We start from the raw sequence: 10,616 nt of genomic DNA, 5'->3' as shown, positions 1-10,616 counted from the left end.
ATCCAGTAGGCTTTTCACCAGCCATGTTAGTGTGAGGTCTCCAGCAATAATATTAGATTAGGGTTACCATCAACACTGTTAGAGCAGGGTCACATATTAATAGAACATAGAACATAGAACAGTGCAGCACAGTACAGGCCCTTCGGCCCACGATGTTGTGCCGAACATTTAACCTACTCTAAGATCAAACTAACTACCTACCCTTCATTCTACTATCATCCATGTACCTATCCAAGAGTCGCTTAAATGCCCCTAATGTATCTGCTTCTACTACCACCGCTGGCAGCGCATTCCACGCACCCACCACTCTCTGTGTAAAGAACCTACCTCTGACATCTCCCAATGTTACAAATTGTTCATTACCAGTAATGTTAGAATAGGGGCACCACTGGTTATGTTACCGTATGCTCACCATCAGTAAGGTTGGGTCATCTGCAGTAATGTTACATACGAGATATCACCAGTGATCATTACAGTACCAAACACAGTTTAATTATGCCATGGATATGTGAAGATTTCACTGAATTAATATGAGGCCACAAGAACCTAATGCAGTGTTTGAGAGGGATTCCCATTCAATGTTCACAGGTTCTCCACAGAGCACATTCGCTCTGGGATTATTTTCCCTTCATTAGTTTTAATGGATGAGGTTTCATGGCTTGAACTGTACAATTTCCCCATTGACGGCCCAGGTGCAATGAAGTGGAAAATCACCCCTTGTTTGTTAAATGGTTGTAAGTAATGCACAATTATTGTGTAACCTGGTTTTCTCACTGGGGCACGGATGTTTCTATAAAAGGGGGAGCACGTAAGGATCTCATTTGAATTCCACTTGGAACCGCAAAGCTTGACAGAATTCATATATTCTTGTAAAAAATGTTGAGACCAACAATTCTCCAGATAAAGAACGTTTATTATCCCGTTCTCGCAGTCTTTGCCGCTCCCAGTAAGTGAATGCAAGCTCTTGTCTAATGGCTGTGCACTATTTCAGTGTTAATGTAATGGATTTAGAGAATTCCCTCACTGCAGAGTCACCAGGATGAATTGGGGAATATCGATGTGAATCCTCCCAGTCTGTGTGGCGGGAGACCTGAAGTCCTTATCGGTAGATCGCCAACACCGGGCACTTCACTGTCCACTCTTTACTGAGAGGGGGCAACGCAGATTCCCAGCCATCCACACACACCCGTCTCTCCCTTCAGGCAGCTGCTGACTTCACTCCCACCCGGCTGTAAAAATATTTGCAGTTCCACCAGTTTCCCTCGACCAAGCAGCTCCCACAGGATGAGTATAAATAGAACAAGTGCAGTGCTTGGATTTAAATTTAATGTTTGTGTCTCAGCTAAAGGTTTTATTGGAATAGACATAGTTCCTGTAATTCTCTGGAAATTATATTTAGCACATGACAGTGTTTGAATGAAGTTTGCTGGAAGGACGATGGATATTAAATGTTCAATGTTTTCTTCCTTTGAAACAAATTGTTGTCAACACTCGTCTGTATTATTAAAAATAAATCTGTATCTATAACCCTATGTCAAGATCCGAACATCTCCCTACAATATTCTGTGGCATGTTTTCTTAATATCTCCGTTACTTACCTCTTCTGTCCCTTTCTTACAGTGAATGTAGTGACAATCGTGATCATCTCCAGAGGAAATACCGGTCTTTCCAAATGTATCTCTGTTTACATGATGGTCATGGCAGCAGCAGATCTACTGGTCATCATATTTAATGTAATAGTATATCAAATATTCAGTTATCACTTTCCATTGTCATTCCTGTCCTACACTTCTGTTTGTAAGTTCCTTCTGTACATGAATCCTGCTACCCTGGATATGTCTGTGTGGTTTACTGTCTCCTTCACATTTGACCGTTTTGTAGCTATATGTTGTCAGAAATTTAAAAGGAAGTACTGCACAGTGAGAACTGCGGCTCTGGTTATAACAGTCGTCTCTGTACTGATCCATTTAGAGAACGTCCCCTTTTGGTTTGCATATGAATCTGAACGAATAATTAACAACATTCCCTGGGGTTGCCTCTCCAGCCAGGCCTTTTTCTTGTCGCCTGCAGGTGTAGCGTACTCCTGGTTGAAAAGTATTTTAGTTGCATGGCTTCCTTTTTGCTTGATATTACTGTTGAATTCTCTAACAGTCAGGCGTATTTTAGTCGTCAACAGGGCTCGCAAGTCACTCCGGGGCCACAGCAGTGAGAATCAGAGCGATCCAGAGATGGTGAACAGAAAGAAATCCATAGTTTTACTATTCAGTGTATCGGGCACACTTATACTCTTGTGGCTGACAGCTATTGTTAGTTTTTTAACGACTAAAGTGACGAACAACGCGCATTACCAAGGCGATTTTGAATCCCCTGCCGACATCATCACCGAAGTCGGATTTATGCTGATGTATCTGAGTTCCTGTGCAAACACCTGTATTTATGCAGCTACACAAACGAAATTCAGGGAAGAGCTGAAGAAAGTGATGGAATCTCCTTGGATATTGATTCAGACTTTGGTTAAAAAGTGAAAAAAAATTAACCAAAGCTTCCTGACCTAAGTAGATAAATTATAGCCTGTGTTCTAACTGAGAATGGCAGCCTTACTATTACTAATAAAAATTATTGTACTTGTGAAAATGAACTGGTATCAGAATGCAATTATTCCATTTCCACCGTGTGTTTGATGTCTTGTTATATTCCCAGGGTGAACTTAATCTCCTGCTGAAAGATCTAAAAATTCAGTGAGAACTCAAAGAGAACAGTCGATACGACAACATGTGGGCTTCCGTGTGAAGTGCCTTACACCACAGTAACTGGAATGAGACGCCTCAGTTTAATGAACAAACGAATTTTCTTTTAATGTCGGAACAATGTTATAATTATGGTTATTTGTAGTTCTTAAATCTTGTAAGGAATTTTGCAGGCGCTTGTCTCCCCCATCAGACATCGCTTCCAATTGACTCCCGGTCCAATAGGAACTGTACGCTGATAAGTGTCTAATTATGGAGATAGTCGGAACATTACTCGCTGATGTGACGTTAACCATCTTTGATTATAGATATATACTTAAAGTCTCAATTGGTCATCACAATGTTGGAATAGAGTAACAGGAGAATCGTCCATTCGACCCTTGTGGTTTTTACCCTCCACTCGAACAAATCGTTTCAATCATTTTACCCACCACATTTCAACATCCATCAGCCTATTTTTGTTCATCCATATATTTAATTGAATCTTAAATATTGATATAACTTCTCCCCTTTGAATTCCACAACCTCTCAGCTCTCCATGTAAAAATGGTTTCTCCTAAATTCGTATCTAAATCTCTTACACCGTTTGATACTGATATAGGGTGCTGCATGAACTTTCGAAATCTGTGTGTGGATTTGTTTTACTTGTTTAGATGATGTGGCAGTAAAAGCTAGACCTTATTACTTATCCACATTTTCCCTTCAGAAGGTTGCCATGAGCCGCAGTCTTGAACTGCTGCAGTCCATGTGGTGTAGGTACACCCACTGAGCTGTGAGGGAGGGAGTTCCAGGATTTTGACCCAATGACAGTGAAGGAATGGTGAAATTTTTCCAAGTTAGGATGGTGTGTGACTTGGAGGAAAACTTGTAGGTGACGGTGTTCAGCAGCATCTGCTGCCCTTGTCCCTCTAGGTGGTAGTGATCTCAGGTTTAGTAGGTGCTGTCAACGGAGCTTTGGCGAGTTAATGCAGTGCATCTAGTAGATGGCATACACTGCTGTCACTGTGTGTCGGTGGGTCAAGGGAGTGAATGTTTAATATTATAGATGGGGTGTCAATCAAGCGGGCTGCTTTGTCCTGGATGATCTCGAGCTTCTTGAGTGTTGTTGGAGCTGGACTCATCCAGGTAAGAGAAAATCATTCTATCACACTCCTAACTTGTGCCTTTTAGATGGTGGAATGGCTTTGGGAATGGATGAGGTGAGTTAATCGCTGCAGAATAGCTAGCCTATCACCTGCTCTTGTAGCCACAGTATTTATATGGTTGGTGCATTTCAATTTCTGGTCAATGGTGACGCCATGATGATGATGCTGGGGGATCCAGCGATGGAAATGCTGTGGAATTTCAAGGATCATTCAATTTCATTCACTATCTGAAAGTTATACAGAAGCTTAAACTCAATAAGCACGACAAACTGCTGTCACACCTGACATTCAGACAGTCCTTCTGACCCACAGAACACTTCTAACTCATATAACACTTCAACCTCATACAGAACCTCAAAGTCATACAACACTTCAACCTCATACAGAACCACAAACTAATACAAAACTTCAACCACATACAGAACCTCAAACTCTTACAATACTTCAACCTCATACAGAACCTCAAACTCATACAAAACTTCAACCTCATACAGAACCACAAACTAATACAAAACTTCAACCACATACAGAACCTCAAACTCTTACACTACTTCAACCTCATACAGAACATCAAACTCATACAAAACTTCAACCTCATACAGAACCACAAACTAATACAAAACTTCAACCACATACAGAACCTCAAACTCTTACAATACTTCAACCACATACAGAACCTCAAACTCATACAAAACTTCAACCTCATACAGAACCACAAACTAATACAAAACTTCAACCACAGACAGAACCTCAAACTCATATAACACTTCAACCTCATACAGAACCTCAAACTCATACAAAACTTCAACCTCATACAGAACCACAAACTAATACAAAACTTCAACCACATACAGAACCTCAAACTCATACAACCCTTCAACCTCAAAAAGAACCTCAAACTCATACAAAACTTCAACCTCATACAGAACCTCAAACTCTTACAAAACTTCAACCACATACAGAACCTCAAACTCATACAAAACTTCAACCTCATACAGAACCACAAACTAATACAAAACTTCAACCACAGACAGAACCTCAAACTCATATAACACTTCAACCTCATACAGAACCTCAAACTCATACAAAACTTCAACCTCATACAGAACCACAAACTAATACAAAACTTCAACCACATACAGAACCTCAAACTCATACAACCCTTCAACCTCAAAAAGAACCTCAAACTCATACAAAACTTCAACCTCATACAGAACCACAAACTAATACAAAACTTCAACCACATACAGAACCTCAAACTCATATAACACTTCAACCTCATACAGAACCTCAAACTCATACAAAACTTCAACCTCATACAGAACCACAAACTAATACAAAACTTCAACCACATACAGAACCTCAAACTCATACAACAATTCAATCTCATACAGAACACCAAACTCATACAACCCTTCAATCTCATACAGAACCTCAACCTAATACAAAACTTCAACCACATACAGAAAACCAAACTCATACAACAATTCAAACTCATACAGAACACCAAACTCATACAACAATTCAATCTCATACAGAACACCAAACTCATACAACCCTTCAACCTCATACAGAACCTCAACCTAATACAAAACTTCAACCACATACAGAACACCAAACTCATACAATACTTCAACCTCATACAGAACACCAAACTCATACAATACTTCAACCTCATACAGAACACCAAACTCATACAACCCTTCAACCACATACAGAACACCAAACTCATACAACAATTCAATCTCATACAGAACACCAAACTCATACAAAACTTCAACCACATACAGAACACCAAACTCATACAACAATTCAATCTCATACAGAACACCAAACTCATACAACCCTTCAACCTCATACAGAACCTCAACCTAATACAAAACTTCAACCACATACAGAACACCAAACTCATACAAAACTTCAACCACATACAGAACGCCAAACTCATACAAAACTTCAACCTCATACAGAACCTCAAACTCTTACAATACTTCAACCTCATACAGAACACCAAACTCATACAACAATTCAAACTCATACAGAACCTCAAACTCATACAAAACTTCAACCTCATACAGAACACCAAACTCATACAACAATTCAAACTCATACAGAACCTCAAACTCATACAACAATTCAATCTCATACAGAACACCAAACTCATACAACACTTCAACCTCATACAGAATCTCAAACTCATACAAAACTTCAATCTCATACAGAACATCAAACTCATACAAAACCTCAACCTCATACAGATCGTCAAACAAATACAACACTTCAACCTCATACAGAACCTCAAACTTATACAAAACCTCAACCTCATACAGAACATCAACCTCATACAGAACCTCAAACTCATACAACAATTCAACCTCATACAGAACCTCAAACTCATACAGCACTTCAACCTCATACAGAACCTCAAACTTATACAAAACCTCAACCTCATACAGAACCTCAGACTCATACAACAATTCAACCTCATACAGAACCTCAAACTCATACAACACTTCAACCTCATACAGAACCTCAAACTCATACAAAACTTCAACCTCATACAGAACCTCAAACTCATACAACACTTCAACCTCATACAGAACCTCAAACTCATACAACAATTCAATCTCATACAGAACACCAAACTCATACAACACTTCAACCTCATACAGAATCTCAAACTCATACAACAATTCAATCTCATACAGAACACCAAACTCATACAACCCTTCAACCTCATACAGAACCTCAACCTAATACAAAACTTCAACCACATACAGAACACCAAACTCATACAATACTTCAACCTCATACAGAACACCAAACTCATACAATACTTCAACCTCATACAGAACACCAAACTCATACAAAACTTCAACCACATACAGAACACCAAACTCATACAACAATTCAATCTCATACAGAACACCAAACTCATACAAAACTTCAACCACATACAGAACACCAAACTCATACAACAATTCAATCTCATACAGAACACCAAACTCATACAACCCTTCAACCTCATACAGAACCTCAACCTAATACAAAACTTCAACCACATACAGAACACCAAACTCATACAAAACTTCAACCACAGACAGAACACCAAACTCATACAAAACTTCAACCTCATACAGAACCTCAAACTCTTACAATACTTCAACCTCATACAGAACACCAAACTCATACAACAATTCAAACTCATACTGAACCTCAAACTCATACAAAACTTCAACCTCATACAGAACACCAAACTCATACAACAATTCAAACTCATACAGAACCTCAAACTCATACAACAATTCAATCTCATACAGAACACCAAACTCATACAACACTTCAACCTCATACAGAATCTCAAACTCATACAAAACTTCAATCTCATACAGAACATCAAACTCATACAAAACCTCAACCTCATACAGATCGTCAAACTCATACAACACTTCAACCTCATACAGAACCTCAAACTCATACAAAACTTCAACCTCATACAGAACCTCAAACTCATACAACAATTCAACCTCATACAGAACCTCAAACTCATACAGCACTTCAACCTCATACAGAACCTCAAACTTATACAAAACCTCAACCTCATACAGAACCTCAGACTCATACAACAATTCAACCTCATACAGAACCTCAAACTCATACAACACTTCAACCTCATACAGAACCTCAAACTCATACAAAACTTCAACCTCATACAGAACCTCAAACTCATACAACACTTCAACCTCATACAGAACCTCAAACTCATACAACAATTCAATCTCATACAGAACACCAAACTCATACACTACTTCAACCTCATACAGAACATCAAACTCATACAAAACTTCAACCTCATACAGAACCACAAACTAATACAAAACTTCAACCACATACAGAACCTCAAACTCTTACAATACTTCAACCACATACAGAACCTCAAACTCATACAAAACTTCAACCTCATACAGAACCACAAACTAATACAAAACTTCAACCACAGACAGAACCTCAAACTCATATAACACTTCAACCTCATACAGAACCTCAAACTCATACAAAACTTCAACCTCATACAGAACCACAAACTAATACAAAACTTCAACGACATACAGAACCTCAAACTCATACAACCCTTCAACCTCAAAAAGAACCTCAAACTCATACAAAACTTCAACCTCATACAGAACCTCAAACTCTTACAATACTTCAACCACATACAGAACCTCAAACTCATACAAAACTTCAACCTCATACAGAACCACAAACTAATACAAAACTTCAACCACAGACAGAACCTCAAACTCATATAACACTTCAACCTCATACAGAACCTCAAACTCATACAAAACTTCAACCTCATACAGAACCACAAACTAATACAAAACTTCAACCACATACAGAACCTCAAACTCATACAACCCTTCAACCTCAAAAAGAACCTCAAACTCATACAAAACTTCAACCTCATACAGAACCACAAACTAATACAAAACTTCAACCACATACAGAACCTCAAACTCATACAACACTTCAACCTCATACAGAACCTCAAACTCATACAAAACTTCAACCTCATACAGAACCACAAACTAATACAAAACTTCAACCACATACAGAACCTCAAACTCATACAACAATTCAATCTCATACAGAACACCAAACTCATACAACCCTTCAATCTCATACAGAACCTCAACCTAATACAAAACTTCAACCACATACAGAACACCAAACTCATACAACAATTCAAACTCATACAGAACCTCAAACTCATACAACAATTCAATCTCATACAGAACACCAAACTCATACAACCCTTCAACCTCATACAGAACCTCAACCTAATACAAAACTTCAACCACATACAGAACACCAAACTCATACAATACTTCAACCTCATACAGAACACCAAACTCATACAATACTTCAACCTCATACAGAACACCAAACTCATACAAAACTTCAACCACATACAGAACACCAAACTCATACAACAATTCAATCTCATACAGAACACCAAACTCATACAAAACTTCAACCACATACAGAACACCAAACTCATACAACAATTCAATCTCATACAGAACACCAAACTCATACAACCCTTCAACCTCATACAGAACCTCAACCTAATACAAAACTTCAACCACATACAGAACACCAAACTCATACAAAACTTCAACCACATACAGAACACCAAACTCATACAAAACTTCAACCTCATACAGAACCTCAAACTCTTACAATACTTCAACCTCATACAGAACACCAAACTCATACAACAATTCAAACTCATACAGAACCTCAAACTCATACAAAACTTCAACCTCATACAGAACACCAAACTCATACAACAATTCAAACTCATACAGAACCTCAAACTCATACAACAATTCAATCTCATACAGAACACCAAACTCATACAACACTTCAACCTCATACAGAATCTCAAACTCATACAAAACTTCAATCTCATACAGAACATCAAACTCATACAAAACCTCAACCTCATACAGATCGTCAAACAAATACAACACTTCAACCTCATACAGAACCTCAAACTTATACAAAACCTCAACCTCATACAGAACATCAACCTCATACAGAACCTCAAACTCATACAACAATTCAACCTCATACAGAACCTCAAACTCATACAGCACTTCAACCTCATACAGAACCTCAAACTTATACAAAACCTCAACCTCATACAGAACCTCAGACTCATACAACAATTCAACCTCATACAGAACCTCAAACTCATACAACACTTCAACCTCATACAGAACCTCAAACTCATACAAAACTTCAACCTCATACAGAACCTCAAACTCATACAACACTTCAACCTCATACAGAACCTCAAACTCATACAACAATTCAATCTCATACAGAACACCAAACTCATACAACACTTCAACCTCATACAGAATCTCAAACTCATACAACAATTCAATCTCATACAGAACACCAAACTCATACAACCCTTCAACCTCATACAGAACCTCAACCTAATACAAAACTTCAACCACATACAGAACACCAAACTCATACAATACTTCAACCTCATACAGAACACCAAACTCATACAATACTTCAACCTCATACAGAACACCAAACTCATACAAAACTTCAACCACATACAGAACACCAAACTCATACAACAATTCAATCTCATACAGAACACCAAACTCATACAAAACTTCAACCACATACAGAACACCAAACTCATACAACAATTCAATCTCATACAGAACACCAAACTCATACAACCCTTCAACCTCATACAGAACCTCAACCTAATACAAAACTTCAACCACATACAGAACACCAAACTCATACAAAACTTCAACCACATACAGAACACCAAACTCATACAAAACTTCATCCTCATACAGAACCTCAAACTCTTACAATACTTCAACCTCATACAGAACACCAAACTCATACAACAATTCAAACTCATACAGAACCTCAAACTCATACAAAACTTCAACCTCATACAGAACACCAAACTCATACAAAACTTCAATCTCATACAGAACATCAAACTCATACAAAACCTCAACCTCATACAGATCGTCAAACAAATACAACACTTCAACCTCATACAGAACCTCAAACTCTTACAATACTTCAACCTCATACAGAACACCAAACTCATACAACAATTCAAACTCATACAGAACCTCAAACTCATACAAAACTTCAACCTCATACAGAA

General features: G+C 38.2%; 1 protein-coding gene across 1 annotated transcript; it reads left to right on the top strand.

The window, feature by feature from the left end:
- Positions 1-876: 876 nt before the first annotated feature.
- Positions 877-2,525, top strand: LOC137345208 (probable G-protein coupled receptor 139). The gene is made up of 2 exons (XM_068008671.1): positions 877-946; positions 1,621-2,525. Exons 1-2 carry the CDS (start codon positions 877-879, stop codon positions 2,523-2,525), a joined length of 975 nt encoding a protein of 324 aa, XP_067864772.1.
- The last annotated feature ends 8,091 nt before the right edge of the window (positions 2,526-10,616 follow it).

This window comes from Heterodontus francisci, chromosome 28, assembly GCF_036365525.1.
Source record: "Heterodontus francisci isolate sHetFra1 chromosome 28, sHetFra1.hap1, whole genome shotgun sequence".
NCBI lineage: Eukaryota > Metazoa > Chordata > Chondrichthyes > Heterodontiformes > Heterodontidae > Heterodontus > Heterodontus francisci.
Note: the sequence above shows the minus strand (reverse complement) of the source record. Positions and strands in the feature narration are given on the sequence as shown.

Coding starts and splice junctions, on each gene's coding strand:
- LOC137345208 (XM_068008671.1), top strand. CDS start 877: ATGTTGAGACCAACAATTCTCCAGATAAAGAACGTTTATTATCCCGTT. Junction 947..1,620: donor CGCAGTCTTTGCCGCTCCCA/GTAAGTGAATGC, acceptor CCTTTCTTACAG/TGAATGTAGTGACAATCGTG.